The sequence below is a fragment of the Dendrobates tinctorius genome, unplaced genomic scaffold, assembly GCF_039654945.1.
Source record: "Dendrobates tinctorius isolate UK_male_01 unplaced genomic scaffold, ASM3965494v1 ptg000060l, whole genome shotgun sequence".
NCBI lineage: Eukaryota > Metazoa > Chordata > Amphibia > Anura > Dendrobatidae > Dendrobates > Dendrobates tinctorius.
Genome location: NW_027361728.1, coordinates 44,082,162 through 44,102,055, shown reverse-complemented (window position 1 = coordinate 44,102,055; position 19,894 = coordinate 44,082,162). Strand labels below are relative to the sequence as shown.

Below are 19,894 nucleotides of genomic sequence, written 5' to 3'. Positions count from 1 at the left end.
ATACACTGCGTACTATATACAATGTTCCTGTGTATAATGGCACTTATGGTAAAATTAGTATTGTGTTTTTTAATTAATGATCAGTATTGTAGTATTCGGTCGCTATTTCGTTGTAATATGTGGTCTGGTCATGGTGTGGTCATATTTGTGCCTTGTATCTGGTCTTATTTGGTCACTATGTGGCAGTTATATGTGGTCTGGTCATGGTATTTGTCCCTTGTATGTGGTATTATTGTTCATTTTAAAAAATGTATGTGACGCATTAAAGAACCATAAATAAAAATATACCTAAAAAGAGTATTGCATATTTAAACAAATATTTAATAGGTTAGAGTAGAGTAGGGTCCGTCCAAAAGAGTTTACCTTGTCATGGTGGCGGCTTAAAAACATCTTTTAGCCAAAACAAAAGCTGCTGGTTATGTATTTGACATGATGTTAGATGAGAACTGATAATGTGTTATTGGTGAGGACGTGGTGCAGATTTGGAGTATTTCTATGTGTGGGCGGTGGGACTGTGGAAGGTTCGAGGATTGGAGGTGGAGCTGGGTGGAGCATGGACAGAGTCTCAAGGGGGCCTGAAAATTTTGCCAGTATAGGGCCCTGAAATTCCTGGTGGCAGCCCTACTTGTGGGTAGAGAGGAGAGAACCCAAACTTAAAAGTTTGGGGTTTGTATTGGATATTTAGTGTCCAATGCTAAACTCCAAACAGGGACTTCCGGTGTAAAGTTCGGAGTTCCGTGTGGAAAGAGGGAAGAGAGAGAACGAAAGAGAGAAATAGAGAAAGGGAGAGAAAGAGAAAAAGAGAGAGAATTTTTTCCAGCTGCAAAGTCCAAGTCCCCATACATTTTAATGCGGTTCAGGTTCTGGTTCAAGTCCGCTTAAAGTTCTGGTAGCCGAACTGAACTTTGGACTAAACTTTGCACTGGGTACCGGAAACCGAACTTTCACGGGTTCCTTCATCCCTAATTGAGGGTCCTTCTTAAATGGGAAATTTACGGTGAAGGAAGAGTTTACATATCTGAATATTGTCTAGGAGACTGTGGTTGGTGCTGCCCAAAAAATTGATCATTAGCAGATAAAGAAAATGACAGACTCCATGGAAGGAAGGCTTATGACTAGAGTTGAGCGACTTTGGTCGGATCGGGTTTCATGAAACAAAATTTGTTTGAGATGAAACTGGTCCGACTAGGGCAAAAAAAATGTCGGAGTTTCGTCCGAAACCCGACCCCAATGCAAGTCAATGGGGAACAAAAATCGGCACTGAGTGGATGAATGTCATCCGCTCAATGAAGACTTTTATTTCCCATTGACTTGTATTGGGGTCGGGTTTCGGACGAAACTCTGATTTTTTTTGCCCTAGTCGGACCAGTTTCATCTGAAACAAATTTTGTTTCATGAAACCCCATCTGACCAAAGTCGCTTAACTCTACTTATGGCGGTTACTGAAAAGAAGGGTGGCTATATTGGTCACTGATATATATTTTTTTAAATATCAGTTGTGTATTTTGTACATTTTGAGTTGTTTGGTTTATTGGATGAACACTTAATTTAGTATAATAATAATTCTGCACACTAATAGTTGATCAATAATTCTGCACGCACAGATATTCTCCTCAGGATCAGGCTGCAAACTGCATGTCAGATGAAAATGAATGAAGAAATGTATATTCCAGTCTTAATAACTAAGGGTAGACTAACATATATAGAAATAAAATGTTACATGTCAGAGAGAAATGACAGGGTGTTACGTACGTGGTTGTGAAACCATAGTGCCACGGTCCGGGAGGAGAGTGGAGGGACGTAACTAAGGGTCCCGTTACATTTAGTGATGCAACAGCGATCCTGACAACGATACGACCCGGTCAGGATGGCTGGTGCATTGCTAAATGATTGCTAGTGAGCTGCCAAACAGGCAGATCTCACCAGTAACGTAGCAGCGGTCGGCGGTCATTACTTACCTGTCAGACACAGCGATGAAGATGTCCTCCACGCGTCGTTCGTCGGCACCAGCAGGAAGCCCAGCAGGAAGCCGACGACGAGAAAAGGCCCAGGACGTTCTCACGCTATCAGCGATAGCCAGCGGGGGAGCCGGTTGGAGGTAAGTGTCACATATAGCGATATCGCTAGCATTATCGCTGCTGCGTCACAAAATCGGTGACGCTTTAGCGATATTGCTAGCAATATCGCTATGCGTGAAGTCCCCTTAAGCAACCACCTGACTCTTCACTAGAGCACCATACGGTAGGGTTAGATTTGGCTCCAGGTGAACACCAGGTACTAATCCAGGATGGACTCACAGCTGTGGCAGCTGATCCCCATTGGGAAGAGGGAAGCAGGACTGACCAGTAACTGATTAGCGGGATGGCATGGCACAGAAAGGATGGGAACATGAACATGTGATGGCCACAGTATGGGATCACAGATACAGTTATACAAGTGCAAGTTCAAAATGGGTAGGTAAGCAGCACTGGTACAGGCTAGACAGATCAAAATCAGGACTAGGCACAGGCAGGATGGATTTGGGTATGGGTATAGCAGAGGGGACTGGGACAGGAACAAACAGAGCTGACTATTGCCTGGGGACGTCTTTAGCAGCGAGCTAGCCCTTTAAGAGTCAGCGAGAGTGTGCACACCCTAAGCCCACTATCAGGAGACCTATGTGCTTTGCACAGGTCCTGGGAGCAGACAGACTCTGAGGGAGAGCGGATGGGTAAGCACACATGCCGGTGTCCCTGTGGGGAGGAGGGAGAGGACACTTCACTTCAAGCCCACTAGGAATTTCTGAAGAAGTGGAGCATGAATATTTTCCTTGAGTTCCCATGACCTCTTTTCAGGCCCAAATCCTTTACAATCGACTAATAAAAAGTTTTACCTCTCTCTTTCTTCAAGACTAGGATATTCTTAACTTCAAAGGCAACCTCGGAGCTGATGGGAGCAGGCATAACACCAGGATCCTTGAAGAAGTGACTCAAGATGACTGACTTCAAAAGGGACACATGGAAGGAATTGGGTATCCATAAGGAGACTGGGAGCCTCAACTTATAGGACACAGCATTATAAGCGAGCACTTGACTTTTCCATAGAGCCCCTTATAGTGGGGTTAGATTTGGCTCCAGGCCACAGTACAGGATCACAGATGCAGTTACACAGGTGCAAGTTCAGACTGGGTAGGTAAGTGACACAGGTACAGGTCAGACAGATCAGGATCAGGACTAGGCACAGGCAGGATGGATTCGTGTATGAATATAGCACGGTGGACTCGGACAGGCACAGATAGAGCGGACCGGATCAGAACCACTGGGACCTTACAACTAATGAGCAGGAAACACAGACTAACTAAGTTGCTAAGGCATCTCCTAATAGCGGTGGGTGCGTTATATACAAAACATCTTCTCCAAGCTATTGGCTGGGGACACCTTTTGCAGTGCGCACTAGCCCTTAGTCAGGGAGATTGTGCGCACCCTAATCCCACTCCCAGGAAACTTGCGTGCCGCATGCAGGTCCTGGGAGCAGACAGGCACTCAGGAAGCACAGATGCGTAAGTACACACGCCAGCATCCCTGCGAGGAGGAGGAGGGAGAGGACACGTGCATGGGCACCGGCACTGCAGTAATACAGGGTAAGTTCAGATCTGTGCTGAAATTTGTGGAGCAGTCACATCCCCAAAAATGTACACATCTGGCTCTATGTGCTTCTACATATGCTATTCTAAAGAGGGCAGTAGCTGCCTAATATTTACATACCCTAAATCATGTCAAACTAGCAAATACTGTAATGTTTTGCACATACAGTAGACTAACATTGGTCTGTGTGCCATCCATTTATGTATAGCAGGAAGTTAAAGGAAGTTTGGCTGACAGAATATACTATATACCTACCTCTCCCATCCGACCACCAGTATGGATCTCTTCAGCACTAAGATCTGAGAAATTTCCACTGCTCTGTCTCCTCCAGCATTTAGTTTATGGTGACAATGACCATTGAAATCCCATATCTTGAACAGAATATAATAATGTCAATTAGATGCATTTTTATTGTCCTAAAAAAAACCTCAAGCACAAAGAAGTACTATATTCGGGTAAATGTGTTAAAAATAGTCTGGATCTTCAAGTCAATCAGAAAACCACTGGTTTAATTACATTTTTCACATTGTCAGATTCTTAAATGTTTCAGTTAAGGAACGTATTATACAGATATAAGAAAAAGTGAAGCCCCCACATACACTTTAGATGGTGCTCAGCAGAACAGTAGTTCAGCCAATCATTTCTCCGGCAGCTATCCCAGATATCAACACAGGGAGAGTCGAGGGACCAATCCTGTGATCTTTGTGAGAAATGTGAAGCCAGACTATGTTGGCAGAGGCTTATCTCTTAAAAACAAAAGGATCCTTATCTCTGTGGCATCATTTTTCAAGGAAGAGTCAATGGGACCCACATACATATTAGACTGGCAGACCACATTGAGCTCAGCATGTTTATAACTGATGTTAGTCTAATGTGTCTGAGGGCCTTAAGAGAAACATTGAAGTTTCATATGCTTGAAAAGAGTCTTTTTAATGACTTTCATTTAAAAAAAAATTCCTCCCCCTCGTCCTATAGTGGCACTTAGGTTCCCTCAAACTTCACTTTCTGTGTGTGGCTCTGCATTGCACACTTTTCAACAAAGATATTTTCTTTTTGTACCATCTCTTGCCTGCCTGATTCTTGCTCCTTCCTTTGAAGTAGAGTGACCATGGTGTGGAAAAGTCATGGCATATCTCCCAACTTTTACAGAACAGAAAGAAATACAAACCCATTTATAATTTCATTCTATCTTGCCAGTAGGAGATGTCAGAGGGGGTATGGTTGTAGTGGTAGAACTGAAGGAAATTCAGCAGAACGCCTGTGACTGTAGGGTGTAACATAAAATCCGGGACTGCCCCGCTCTATCCCGGACGGCTGAGACTTATAGATTGATTTTTGTGTTCCTTCATTCATAGTTGTTGCAGCCATTACTTTATCATTTTTATGTAATCTCTTTAGGAGGTTTTGCTTGACTGTGTCTGTATCATCATGTTCACACATTGTATAAATACTGTGAGGATAGTTGCGCACATTTTGGGCATGAAAATACAAAATAGTTGTCTCTGGTTATTCCATTTTTGCTGCATTATTTTATGCATTTTCCCCTTATTTTATGCATTTTTGATACAGGTATGAACAGTATCTTAATGTGATTTTCATAGTATAGAAAAGGTTTTATTCTGCACTTTGAAAAGCAATTGCGTTTTTTGCATGAATTTCTTTCAGGTTCCCGAGAGTCTATGGAGATAAAATAAAAACACCAAAACCCCTCAGTCTTTAGACGCACAGTAGGCAGGAGTGTACATGAAATTACATTCACTTTTTTTGGACAGGTTAATACTGAGCAAAAACTTAGCTCCTACGTGGAGTCTGAAAAAGGTCGCATGTAAAACAAATGCTATTGCATTAGTTTGTACTATGTGTCGTATCCGTTTTTTTCACAGATGCCACTTGTACCCATTATAAGCTTGGCTTTTATGCACATGTCCGTATTTTTAAACAACCCGTGTGTCCACGCAAAACATACGGAGATATGTCCATTTTTTTCCAGCAGCACAGATGACAAGGATTAATACAAGTTTACAAGTTTATGCGTCCGTGAAAAACATGTGTGCCATCCATGTACTGTACGCGTTTAACAATGCAAAGTAAAAGAGAAACTTTGTAATTTAATTATTTCGTTGACCATACCAAAAAAATTCTGATGACACACGGTTGGTAAAAAACTGATGACACCGGTACCGTTTTCTCATGTACGTGTTTTATACGGACATGTGAAGGAATACTTAGTGGAAGTTGGGACATTGCCTTGAACTCGCAGAAGAAATCCCCCAAATTGAGACAGTCCTGCTAGATCTGGGATAGTTGGGAGCTGGAGGGGAAGGGTCTGGTCATGCCTGGATCTAAACAACCATGCAATATTTACAATACCGTCAGTGGACTCTGGAGATATGGATTTTATATTTGAAAAGTTTTCTTATTCCTAAAAAGAAAAATATAGTACAAGGGCTACAGTTGAAACCAGAAGTTTACATTTCTATATATAAAATTGAATGTGTGTGTGTGTGTCACCAACAAATCACGAAAAATCTTTCATTTCACCGGAGCTGTTTAAAAGAAGCTGAGCTGTGATTGGTTGCTATGAGCAACAGTTTTCCTTGCAACCAATTACTAAGCATCTTTCATTTCACCAGAGCTGTTTCAAAGACCTGAGCTGTGATTGGTTGCTATGAGCAACAGTTTTCTCTCTCCACGACAACACAGCAGACAGTGACCAGGTGGAAGAAATCTAGCATCCCCGGGAACATAAGCTCCCAGCCATTGTCTGCCCCCCAGAAAGGAGCAGAGAGCACATGACAGAAATGAATCCCCCCTCCCGTGTCAATATACCCATCACACATCCTCCATCTCATAGGCATATCTTCCCTCTGAAAGGGATCTCCGGTATGGAAGTTAGGGCAATTCCACTAAGCGCTCTGGTTCTGACCCCAGGCCTCTCTTAAAGGGATCCCCGGTATGGAAGTTAGGACCGTTCCACTCAACTCTGTGGTTCTAACCAAAGGGTCTCTTAAAGGGATCAATGGTATGGAAGTTAGGGCAATTCTACTATGCGCTCAAGTTCTGACCCCAGGACACTCTTAAAGGGATCCCCGGTACAGAAGTGAGGGCAAATCCACTCTGCGCTTTGGTACTGACCCCAGGCCTCTCTTAAAGGGATCTCTGGTATGGAAGTTAGGGTGAATCCCTCAGCGCTCTGATTCTCACCCCAGGCTTCTATTAAAGGGATCATTGATATCAAAGTCAGGGAAAATCCACTCAGGGCTCTGGTGCTGACCCCAGGCTAACGGGGTGATCTGGGATATTAAGGGTAGTAGACTGGTGGCTCTGTCTTACGCGATAATGTGGGATATTAGGGGAAGTAGTCTGGTGGCTCTGACTTACGTGATAATGTGGGATATTAGGGGGAGTAGTCCGGTGGCTCTGGCTGATGGGATGATGTGGGATATTAGGGGTAGTAGTCCGGTGACTTTGACAGGATGATGTGGGATATTAGTAGTCCGGTGGCTCTGGCTGACGGGACGATGTGGGATATTAAGAGTAGTAGTCCGGTAGCTGTGGCTGACGGGATGATGTGGGATATTATAGTGAATGTGGCTATGCGGAGTCGCTGGGGCTCTACACTCAGGTATATATATATATATATACATATATATATATATATAGATATAGATATAGATATAATCATTATAATTTGTTGTAACTAACCGTAGTTAGTTACTATGCCCGGGCAGCGCCGGGCTCTTCAGCTAGTACACTATATAAAAAGACACATATACATGTTTTTATCAATATCCGACATGAAATCAGGATAAACCTTTCCCGCTTTAGGTCAGTTAGGACTACCATAATTATTAATATTTGCCAAATTCCAGAATAATGAGAGAGATAATGTTTTAAGGCATTTTTGTTCCTTTCTGCAAAGTCAAAATTTTACATACATTTCATTAGTATTTGGTGCCATTGTCCTTAAACTGAATGACTTGGGTCCAATGTTTGGGATTTCCTTCCACAAGCTTCTCACAATAGCTAGCTGGAATTTGGGCCCATTCCTCCTGACAAAACTGGCGTAAAGGGCCTGTCACACTAAGTGATATCGCTAGAAATATCGCTATAACGTCACTGGTTTTTGTGACGTTATAGCGATATTGCTAGCGATATCGCTATGTCTGATACTTACCTCCGACTGCTCCCCCGCTGGTTATCAATCGCGCGAGAACATCCTGGACTATTTCTCGTTGTCAGCTTCCTGCTGGGCTTCCTGTGGTGCAGACGAGCGACGCGTGGACGTGGGCGGGAGGATGTCAGGATCGCCTCGTTTGAAAGGTAAGTAGCGACCGCCGACCCCTGCTATGTCGCTGGTGAGATCTGCCTGTGTGGCAGCTCACTAGCGACCACTTAGCGATGCACCAGCGATCCTGACCGTGTCATATTGCTGGTCGAGATCACTGGTGCATCGCTAAGTGTGACAGTACCTTAACTGATCTAGGTTTATAGGTCGTCTTGCTCACACCTGCCTTTTCAGCTTTGCTCATAAATTTTCAATAGGATTGAGATCATAGCTTTGTGATGGCCACTCCAAAACATTGACTTTGTTATCCTTAAGCCACTTTGTTACCATTTTGGCAGTATGCTTCAGGTCATTGTCCATTTGGAAGACCCATTTCCTCTCAAACTTTAACTTTCTGGCTGATGTCTTGAGATGTTGCTTCAGTATTGCCACATAATCTTCTTTTCTCATGGTGCCATCTATTTTATGAAGTGCACGAGTCCCTCCTGCAACAAAACAACCCCACAGCATGATGCTGCCACCCCTGTTTTTCACAGTTGGGATGGCATTCTTAAGCTTCCAAGATTATCCCTTTTTCCTCCAAACAGAACGATGGTCATTATGCCGAAAAAGTTCAATTTTAGTTTGATCAGACTACAGGACATGTCTCCAAAAATTAAGGTCTTTCTTCCTGTGTGCGTTTGCAAACATTAATTTAATCTGGCTTCTTTATGTTTCTTTTGGAGTAATGGCTTCTTTGTGGAAGAGTGGCCTTTCAGTCCATGTTGACACAGTACTCGTTTCACTATGGATATTGACACAATCTTCCCAACTTCTGCCATCATCTTCATAAGTTCTTTTGCTTTTGTCCTTGGGTTGATATGCACAAGTCAGACCAAAGCCCGTTCATCTCTGGGACACAGAACCCGTCTCCTTCCTATGCGGTATGATGGCTGGACATTCCCATCTTGTTTGTACTTGCGTATAATTATTTGTACAGATGAACGAGGCAACTTCAGGTATCTTGAAATTGTACCCAAAGATGACCCAGACTTGTCCAAGTCCACAATTCTCTTCCTCATATCTTGGCTTATTTCTTTAGACTGTCCCATGATGCTACAAAAAGAAGCAGTGTGTTTCAGATGTGCATTAAAATACATCCACAGGTGTGTTTCTATTTAACTCAGATCTTGCCAAAAAAACAGAACCTTCCAAACACATGACATCATCATATGGGGAGTCCAAAATTGTTTAGAAGGCATAATAATTTTAGTGTATGTAAACGTTTGACTTTGCAGTAAATGATAAAAAATGTCTTAAAACATTCTCCTTCTCATTATTCTGGCAGTTGGCAAATATTAATAACTAGACGGAGGCCCAATGATATTGCATCAGGACAGTAATGTCACGATGGGGGCAGGCTTTGCAGCATTGAGAATCTCTCCCCCCCATGTGCTCACCCACTGTCATTGGCGTACCTTTTAGGAGGAGCCATGTTGGCATTGATATTTGCTTTTTAAAAGGATTTTCCCATGAACAAAAGTTCATTTTAAGAATTACCTGTGTATGACTGTGTACAGAACATACCATAGCTCATGGGCAGGGGAGGAAGCAAAAGACAATACTGACAATACAGCAGGGGATCGCAGAGGATACATTTTGTGAGGTAAAATATATTTTACCTCACAAAATGAATCCTCTGTGATCACCTGCTGTAATGTCAGTATTGTTTTTTGCTTCCTCCCCTGCCCAGGAGATGTGGTATGCTCTGTACATGGTCAGACACAGACAATTTTTAAAATGAACTTTCGTTCATGGGAAAACCCCTTTAATGTGACTGGCTTCCTCTGCCTGTAGACACGTCGCGCATCTGCCGCCGGGATCAGCCAAATGATTCACTGCACCTGTGCGGAATTCGTGCAGGCGCAGTAAATCAGACCACCGCCATCTTTGGGCAGACGGATAGCGGTTGTCACATTAAAACTGCTTATGCGCTCCTCCTGTACAAAGATGGTGGCAGTCAGTGAATCATTCAGCTGATCCCGGCAGCGGCGTGTTCGCGATGGTGTTCCGCTGGTGGTACTGTGCAAGAGTCTGCGTACGGCATATACAGTGTGTGTGTGTGTGTGGTGTGTATGGCGTATACAGAGTGTGTGTTTGTGTGTGTGGTGTGTACGGCGTATACAGTGTGAGTGGTGCGTACGGCATATACAGTGTGTGTTTGTGTGTGGTGCGTATGATGTATACAGTGTGTGTGTGGGTGTGTGTGTGTGTGTTTGTGTGGTGCAATGGTGTTCCGCTGGTGGTACCACACAAGAGGCTGGTACCACCAGGAGTTTCCATATTGAGACACCTATCACTTGGGTGTCCCAATATGGCGGTTGGTGAACTTCCGCCGCTTGGAATTCTGGGATCCGGAGACATCTGGATGGAACAGGATGTGAAGACATTACAAGGAACAGTAAGTATATATTAGATTATGGTAATCCTAATCAGGCCCGGATTGGCAATATAACCAACCGGGCATTTTCCCGCTGGGCCGCTGTCATGTGGGCCGCGGGCGGCAGTGCCTGATCATCTGGCCGCTTGCCAGCTGCTGAGGCCACTGTTGCTCCTGCCGCCGGCCCTCTGCGGGCACGGCGGTGATAGTTTCCAAGTTCCTCCCGCACTGCAGGGAGATAAGCTACCACGCCTCCCCCATGCACCCCATCCTCGCGTAGCATTAGACCGCCCCCGCCCCCGCCCCCACAGCCACTCACAGTGTCGCTTGCCTTCTCTGTTTGCAGGACCTGTGATGAGGTCACAGGAGGGAAGGAGTCAGGGGTCACATGATCAGGAGCCTTTGCCCAGACCCCTGATCATGTGACCCCTGACTCCACCCCTCCTGTGACCTCATCACAGGTCCTGTGCGCTCAGCCTTGCCTCTTGGTGTCTGCAAGACTCTGCTGTGGTGTTGTCATGGTGCTGGATGAGATAAGTATGTGTGGGGTCAGGAGGGGTTTACAGGGTAGATGTAGCAGAGCTGTGTGTGTATGGCGGTGTACTGAGCGGAGCCATGTGTGTATGAGGTGTACGGAGAGGAGCCGTGTGTATGAGGTGTGCTGATCGGAGCCGTGTGTGTATGAGGTGTACGGAGAGGAGCCGTGTGTGTACGAGGTGTACGGAGCGGAGCCGTGTGTGTACGAGGTGTACGGAGCGGAGCCATGTGTGTACGAGGTGTACGGAGCGGAGCCGTGTGTGTACGAGGTGTACAGAGCGGAGCCGTGTGTGTACGAGGTGTACGGAGCGGAGCCGTGTGTGTACGAGGTGTACGGAGCGGAGCCGTGTGTGTACGAGGTGTACAGAGCGGAGCCGTGTGTGTACGAGGTGTACGGAGCGGAGCCGTGTGTGTACGAGGTGTACGGAGCGGAGCCGTGTGTGTATGAGGTGTACGGAGCGGAGCCGTGTGTGTATGAGGTGTACGGAGCGGAGCCGTGTGTGTATGAGGTGTATGGAGAGGAGCCGTGTGTATACGAGGTGTACGGAACAGAGCCGCGTGCACGAGGTGTACGGAACAGAGCCGTGTGTGCAAGAGGTGTACGGAGCGGAGCCGTGTGTGTACGAGGTGTACGGAACGGAGCCGCGTGCACAATGTGTACGGAGTGGAGCCGTGTTTACGAGGTGTACGGAGCGGAGCCGTGTGTACGAGGTGTATGGAGCAGAGCCGTGTGTGCACGAGGTGTACGGAACGGAGCTGCATGCACGAGGTGTACGGAACGGAGCCGTGTGTACGAGGTGTACGGAACAGAGCCGCGTGTACGAGGTGTACGGAGCGGAGCCGTGTGTGTACGAGGTGTATGGAGCGGAGCCGTGTGTGTATGAGTTGTACGGAACAGAGCCGCGTGCACGAGGTGTACGGAACAGAGCCGCGTGCACGAGGTGTACGGAACGGAGCCGCGTGCACGAGGTGTACGGAACGGAGCCGCGTGCACGAGGTGTACGGAACGGAGCCGCATGCACGAGGTGTATGGAGCGGAGCCGCGTGTACGAGGTGTACGGAGCGGACCCGCGTGAGTACGAGGTGTACGGAGCGGAGGCGTGTGTACGAAGTGTATGGAGAGGAGCCGTGTGTGTACGAGGTGTACGGAACAGAGCCGCGTGTACGAGGTGTACGGAACGGAGCCGCGTGCACGAGGTGTACGGAGCGGAGCCGCGTGAGTACGAGGTGTACGGAGCGGAGCCATGTGTATGAGGTGTACGGAGCGGAGCCGCGTGTGTACGAAGTGTATGGAGAGGAGCCGTGTGTGTACGAGGTGTACGGAGCGGAGCCGTGTGTACGAGGTGTACGAAGCGGAGCCGTGTGTACGAGGTGAACGGAGCGGAGCCCTGTGTGTACGAAGTGTACGGAGCGGAGCCGCGTGTGTATGGGGTGCCGCGTGTACAAGGTGTACGGAGCGGAGCCGTGTGTGTACGGAGTGGAGCCATATGTGTACGAAGCATACAAAGCGGGCTTTTCCCACGGACACAGGAGTACACGGCGGAGCCCCGAGGAGCATTTTAAAACACACACATGATTGTTTCACCTGAAGTGATGTGCTTGAAGCTGACCGGAAATGAGATAACTTCTTGAGATTGTAACAGAACCAGGAATGCTTCAGATCCATCACCGTGTCCTCCTCCGACAGCGCAGACAGCAGGATCGCCTTGGAATCGGGAATGCCGGCCATGTGAGTGGATCATGATATGTCCTGCATCGGGAGGCTCAGGTGGGCACTACAATGGGAGCCGGGCTGCTATAGTATCTCTATAGAATCTTTCTTTATTTATTTCTCTCTTTTTCTTTCTTTCTCTGTTCTTTCTTTCTCATTCTCTGCTCTGTCTTTCCCTCATTTTCTTTCTTTCTCTCTCTAATCTTTCTTTTTTCTTTCTCTCTCTATCTGTTCTTTCTTTCCCCTCTTTCTTTTTCTTTCCTCTCTTTCTTTCTCTCTGTTCTTTCTTTCTTTTCTTTACTTCTTTCTCTGTCTCTCTCTGTTCTTTCTTTCCCCTCTTTCTTTCTCTCTCTGTTCTTTCTCTGTCTCTCTCTGTTCTTTCTTTTTTTCTCCTCTTTCTTTCTTTCTCTTTTTTCTTTTTTTTCTCTCTCTGTTTTCTCTCTTCCTTAGTGCCAGTGTGCCCATAATGCCAGCCACTGTGCCCTCAGTACAAGTCAGTGTGATTAGCAGTTCTAAATGGGTGCGATTAGGCGTGGATATGGGTGTGACTAGTTGCAGAATGGGTGTGGCCGGGCGTGGCCTAAAATTTGCAGTCTTTCTCCCTCTTTACCTTCCTCAAAAGTTGGGAGGTATGATAGGGGCAGCTATGACCAGGGGGTCTGGTTGCCCAATGGATAGCAGTTCTGCCAGGAATTCTGTCACCGTGCGTACAAAAGGGGACAGAGCTTTGGGAGGAGTACTGTACCTAAAAGCAATAAATAGGACTGAGCTGAAATACTGGGCACAGCTGTGACTACATGTTATATAGTCGTGTTAATCTCCTCTCACTTCTTGTAACCTACAACTTTACAAAAATATTATATAGTCACCATGTGACTAGTGGGCCTGTGTAACTTCAAATGCCAGGGCTGAATTTTAGTCCCAGTCCGGCCCTGATCCTAATTTACCTAAAACAAGAAAAGTTTATTTCATGTCAGATATTGAGAAAAACATGCATATGTGTCTTTTTATGTAGTGTGTGTAAACTTCTGGTTTCAACTGTACATTTATAAAAGCACTATCCTCAGTAATCACAAGGTAAATCAAAGTGGTGGGGCAAAAGTGTGCTGGTAGGAGGCTTCTATGTGTCTTCCATTTTTTTTAAAAAAAGAAAGTTTTTTAGTTGTTAATATAATATACGGCGTATTTCCAGACAAGTTTTGCTATAACTTTGTTCATTTTTTTCTGGTAGAAGAAAGTGTCATTTTCCTATGGCATAAAACATGATTTACTATGTCACTTTGCATGCTGTGAAGCCTTTTATTACATTGGTATGGCCATTATTCAGAGGTATATTTCCTCATGAGCCTTTTACACTCACAGATTGCTGCTTTGTGGACGTCATTTACATTTAGAATGGTGGAACTCTAGGAAGCCTTGGCATTTTATTGGATGCTTTGTTTCACAAAAAACATCAAAGCAAAGTGCAAGTTCAACCTCTTACAATCTCATGAAACAGCACAATCGAGTATGTGAGTTAGGGGCCGGACAAGGTATGAATTAATGTTAACAGTTACTATGTTTTTCTTTTTTCTTAGGCTACCTTCACAGTAAATACATGCCACAGTTCTCTTTTGATTCCATAAATTTTCTTTACTATAAATATTTCTCAACATCAATAGATATTCAGTTATTCACATTACAAAAGTAGAGAACTTCCACCATATTCACCAATGGTGTGATAGATCGAACTCAATAGTTTCCACTGAATTTATAGAAACTTCAGAGGTGAAAAGTGATAAAAAATTTGCATTGAAGATGCTGTAAGGCCTCATTCAGACGTCCATGTTACACGTAGGTGTTGTATCCTTTTTTTTCACTGACACAACAAGAACCCATTATAATCTATGGTGCTAGTCACATGTTTGTGTTTTTCCGGCAAAATAGATGAAAAGGGCCAATACAAGACTATGGTTATGATAAAAACACGTACAACCTACATGGATACCATCCATGTGCAATCTGTGTGCCATCCTTGTTTAACAGTGCAAAGTATAGGATAAGTTTTTAATTTATTTCTTTATCCATCTGTGAAAAATAAGAATGACACACTTGTAACGTGGCATGGCGTGGTAGCTGTGGGTGAGGTACTCTTGCTTCACGTTCCGTCACGCTACATGAAAATGGGGTCCTGGCTGGATGTATGGACTTAAATTGTTTGATACTGGTGACTTCGGCTGGTCAGAACCAGATGGTGTAGAGTTTAATGTTGGGTGACCACCAATCAAAAACAAGTCTTTTACTGAACAATAACATACAGTAGAGGTAAGTATGTACAATGGATAGCGGATGCAAAACTTCTTGGACGCTTCTCCCAAAGTATATGACTTCTTCATACACATTCCATTCCTTTCTGAGCTCGCTCCGCTCTCCTTTCTCTCTAGCTTCACCAGCAGAACACTTTGGGAGCTTCCCTAAATGCCAACAACAGCACCACTATTAAATGAGAGTCCTTTTCTTTCATTCCACAGTCCTTCATCCTATTCCCCCCCTAGGGGAGCTACTTGTGCCACTATGGTCGCTACTTAACTACTCTGCTTGCCGATATCTTGGAACTACCATATGGGACACTCTCTCTTCACCCCGCTTTCCTTCACAGCTCTGCTGTCAGATAATTCTGCACTGTACTGAAGCCTCCTGCCCCAGACCTCATCTCTGGAGAATTATTCACTGCTTATAACACTTTTCCTTGCCTTCGGTCTCCGCACACTTTCGGGACACCCAATTCATATACATCTCTTCTGACTAATCAGACCAAAGGTCTGCTCTAGCTGCAAGCTAGGGTCTATCTGTCTTCCTGACAGCAAACTCTCTCTTTCCCTTCACTATAGCTGCTCCCACTCTGGGCTAGTCCCAATTGCTAACCCTAACTGTCCCTAGCAACTACCTGTGGATGGGGAGAACATGTCTCTTTGACTAATGGCGCACATCACTAAAACACACTACACATCACATGACTACATTGATACTGTTACACCCGGTCCCCGTCATGCCGCTGCGCCCAGGTCCGCCACTGTTACACCTGGCCCCCATCCTGGCACTGCATCCAGGCCTGCCACTGCTCTCCATTCGGGGCACTCACCTCGAGCCTGTCATGCTGCTGCTCAGCGTTCTGTCCTCCCTCCTGCCTTCTCCTCCTGGCGTCCTGTGAGGAGATCTGTAGCTAAGGCTATTAGGGCACGCCCGCCCGCTCTCTTGCCTTCTTAAAGGGGCGGCGTGCATTATTCAAAAAATGCAATCAACCAATGGCAGCGCACTGGCTGCTATTTCTGGCCTCTCCTCCATAAGGAGAGCGCCGGAGCAACGAGTATCTATCATTGCTACATCCGGTTCTCATGCTAACCTGTCTGCGCAGCATCAGCAGTCTCTGTGCATTGTCTAATGCTCTCTGTTTCCACAGCATATTTGTATCCTGTGTTACCTGGTTATATCAGCAACCATCTGGGCCTACGCCATCCCGTTCCACCTACAGCCATACGAGTCCAAGGACTGTGTGAAGGTCACTGGAACCGACTCCTTACCAACTAACCGGATCCAGGACCCAGCGCATTACGGACTCTGCTGTAACTTTTGTTATCCCTATTGGTCCCGCTGGGACAGCTGCCACGTGTTCGGGGTCTAACTGGAGGTAGCACCTGTGTCCTCCGGGTATTCCATTCTGGCCCTGACTGAGGGGCTTTACTACGGGTGCCCGGGGCTCACTAGTCACGCCCCCTTCGGAGCCCCCCGGACCGTGGTCCCGAGGTTCCACTTAAAAAATAAAAACGAATGTGAACTTCACCATCTCTGCCTCCGCTTCCATTCGTTACAGATTGCTCCGGCCATGGAATCCGCTGGACCCCAGAGGCCTCCGACGTTGGAGTTGTGCCAAGAGGTGACCCATTTAAGAGATCAACAGGATAAGCTCACGACGTATCTACGTAACCTGTCCACCCGCATGGATTCTCTGCAGAACCCGGCTGCTCCTGATTCACCTAGCAACACCCAGGTACCTGCTGTCATGGCAAGCAAGGGCCCCCGCCTGGCGTTTCCTACCCGCTTCCATGGTGATCCCACTTAGTGTTGGGGTTTTCTCAATCAGTGTACCCTACACTTCGAAATCTTGGGGCATATGTTTGCTTCTGACTGTGCCAAAGTGGGCTTCATTATGTCACATCTAGCAGGAGAGGCTCTCACCTGGCTGAATCCGTTATGGGAGAGAGGAAACCCGCTAGTTAATGATCTTCAATCTTTCCTAGAAACTTTTCGCAGGACCTTTGATGAACCTGACGGGGTTACATCGACTGCTTCTGCCCTGCTTTGCTTACGCCAAGGAACCCTCACGGTGGCTCAGTACCCTCTCGTCTGAGTTATCCTGGAACAATGAGGCCTTGCTGGCAATCTTCTGGGAGGGCCTATCTGGAAAAATTAAGGATGAGCTGGCGGGACGGGACAGGCCTACCATCTTGGATGACCTGATTTCCTTGGCGACCCGGATTGACCTGCGTTTTCAGGAGCGTTCCTTGGAGATTAAGCGTGACAGGAGGTCATACCACCTGGACTCTAATTCTTCCAAGATGTCTACCTCATCCTCTTCTCCCGATGCTATGGAAGTAGATCGAGTAAGTCTGGCCAGCCGCCGCCAGGAGGAGCGTCACAAAAACGGAAGCTGTCTGTACTGTGGTAGTTCCAAACACCTGATCCGCTCCTGTCCAAAGAAGTCGGAAAACTCCTGTGCCTAGGCTCGGTAGGAGAGGCCACCCTAGGTAGAGAACGTTCCTCTCCTTCGTTGCAGATCTCAGTCTCCGTGACCTGTGGAGCAATAACATTTTCTGGACTCTGTCTGTTGGACTCCAGAGCCGCCGGAAGCTTTATCCAGCAGACGCTTATGGATCGCTACCACTTACCAGCTCAGGCTCTTCCCAACCCGTTGCGGGTAACCGCTGTCGATGGCCAGCCTCTGACCGAACCCATCCAGTTCCAGACTGAGCCAGTGGAACTCCGGGTAGGTCTTATACATTCTGAAAGAACCCGTTTTTTATGTGTACCCTGGTTTGTCTCACCCCTTGCTTCTAGGTTTGCCTTGGTTTCAGAAACATGAACTAGTCCTTAATTGGAGAACAGGTGAAATTCTACGTTGGGGAGATTCCTGCTCGGACCGTTGTTTAGCCCAGATTGAACCAGCTTCACCCCCGGTCCAACCTGCTACCCTGCCTGGATTACCATCCGCTTACTGGTCCTTCTCGGATGTCTTCGGGAAAAAGGAGGCTGAAAAACTTCCTCCCCACAGGTCGGATGACTGTCCAATAGACCTTCTTCCTGGAACATCTCCTTCCCGTGAGAGAGTTTACCCTCTTTCCCAGGCAGAGACTCAGGCTATGTCGGACTACATCCATCCAGGAGAACTTGGCCAGAGGGTTCATCCGAAAATCATCATCACCGGCAGGAGCAGGCTTCTTCTTCGTGAAGAAAAAGGACGGATCCCTGCGGCCTTGTATCGACTACCGAGGACTGAACCAGATCACGGTAAAAAACAGGTACCCTTTGCCTCTAATTTCAGAACTGTTTGACCGTCTCAGAGGGGCCAGGATCTTCACCAAGCTGGATCTCAGAGGGGCTTACAATTTGATCCAAATCAGAGATGGAGACAAATGGAAAACAGCCTTCAACACCCGTGATGGCCACTACGAGTACCTGGTAATGCCGTTTGGTCTAAGCAATGCTCCCGCTGTTTTCCAAGAGTTCGTCAATGACATTTTCAGGGATCTGCTTTACACCTGTGTTGTTGTCTACCTAGACGACATTCTGATTTTTTCTACTGACATGGTCTCGCATCGCAGACAAGTGCGCTTGGTCTTACAGAGGCTCAGGGAGAACAGACTGTGCGACAAGTTTGAAAAGTGCCTCTTTGAACAATCCTCTTTGCCTTTCCTTGGTTACATTGTTTCCTCCACAGGATTAAAAATGGATCCAGAGAAGTTATCGGCTGTACTCAAGTGGCCTCGTCTGTCTGGGTTGAAGGCCATACAGCGATTCCTGGGCTTCGCCAACTACTACAGGCAATTCATTCCTAACTTCTCCACCCGAGTGGCGCCCATCTCAGCTCTAACCCGGAAAGGTACAAATCCGAAGGATTGGCCGCCTGAGGCTGAGGAGGCCTTTGTTTCTCTCAAAAAGGCCTTTGCTGTCGCACCTGTTCTTCATCATCCTAACGCCAATGAACAATTTTCTCTTGAGGTCGATGCCTCTTCAGTAGGTGCGGGAGCTGTACTAACCCAGAAATCGTACTCCGGGCAAATGCATTCCTGTGGTTTTTTTCCAAGGTTTTTTCTTCCGCAGAGAGGAATTATTCTGTTGGAGTTCGGGAATTGTTGGCTATCAAATTGGCTCTGCAGGAGTGGAGGCATCTTCTAGAAGGAGCTCTTCATCAGGTAGTCGTATACACCGATCACAAAAACCTTGCTTACCTCCAAACTGCACAAAGGCTGAATCCTCGTCAAGCCCGCTGGGCTTTGTTTTTTGCTAGTTTTAACTTTGTTCTTCATTTTCGCCCAGCTGACAAAAATGTCAAAGCAGACGCACTTTCCAGAGCCTTTCTACTTCCTGATCAAGAAGAAGAACCTCAGCACATCATTGAACCCTCAAGGTTAGTCGTGGTCGCTTCTACTGATCTTGCCCGGCTGCCTCCCGTGAAGACTTTCGTGTCAGCTTCTGAGCGTACTCGTGTCCTTCGATGGGGTCACTCATCCAAGTTGGCTGGTCACGCCGGCCAGAGAAAGACTCTGCAACTCATCTCCCGGTACTACTGGTGGCCTGCCATAGCTAATGACATTCTAGAGTACATCACAGCCTGTCCTTCCTGTGCTCGTAACAAGACGGCCAAGCATCTACCCGCAGGTAGGCTTCAGCCTCTTCCAATTCCGTCTGCTCCCTGGCAACATATCGCGATGGACTTCATCACAGATCTCCCGATCTCATCTGGCTGTTCTGTGGTGTGGGTCGATCGCTTCTCTAAAATGGCTCACTTCGTTCCACTACCCGGTCTTCCAACTGCTCCTGAGTTGGCGGACCTGTTCATCTGGCACATCTTCGGTCTCCATGGTTTCCCTCGCCACATCGTGTCCGACAGAGGAGTCCAGTTCACCTCAAGATTCTGGAGAGCAGTTTGTAAACTGGTAAGAATTGAACTGGATTTTTCCTCAGCGTACCATCCCCAGTCCAATGGACAAGTGGAGAGGACAAATCAAATCCTGGCTGGATTCCTGCGTCACTTTGTCAACGCCCATCATGATGACTGG

General features: G+C 46.6%; 1 protein-coding gene across 2 annotated transcripts in view; it reads right to left on the bottom strand.

The window, feature by feature from the left end:
• The window catches only part of WDR49 (WD repeat domain 49), a 257,162-nt gene that overhangs the window by 78,955 nt on the left and 158,313 nt on the right, over window positions 1-19,894 (bottom strand). For both annotated transcript variants that reach the window (XM_073578935.1, XM_073578936.1), the window contains exon 9: window positions 3,879-3,994. In XM_073578935.1, the coding sequence (XP_073435036.1) occupies window positions 3,879-3,994 (116 nt within the window). The remainder of the gene's footprint in view (window positions 1-3,878; window positions 3,995-19,894) is intronic.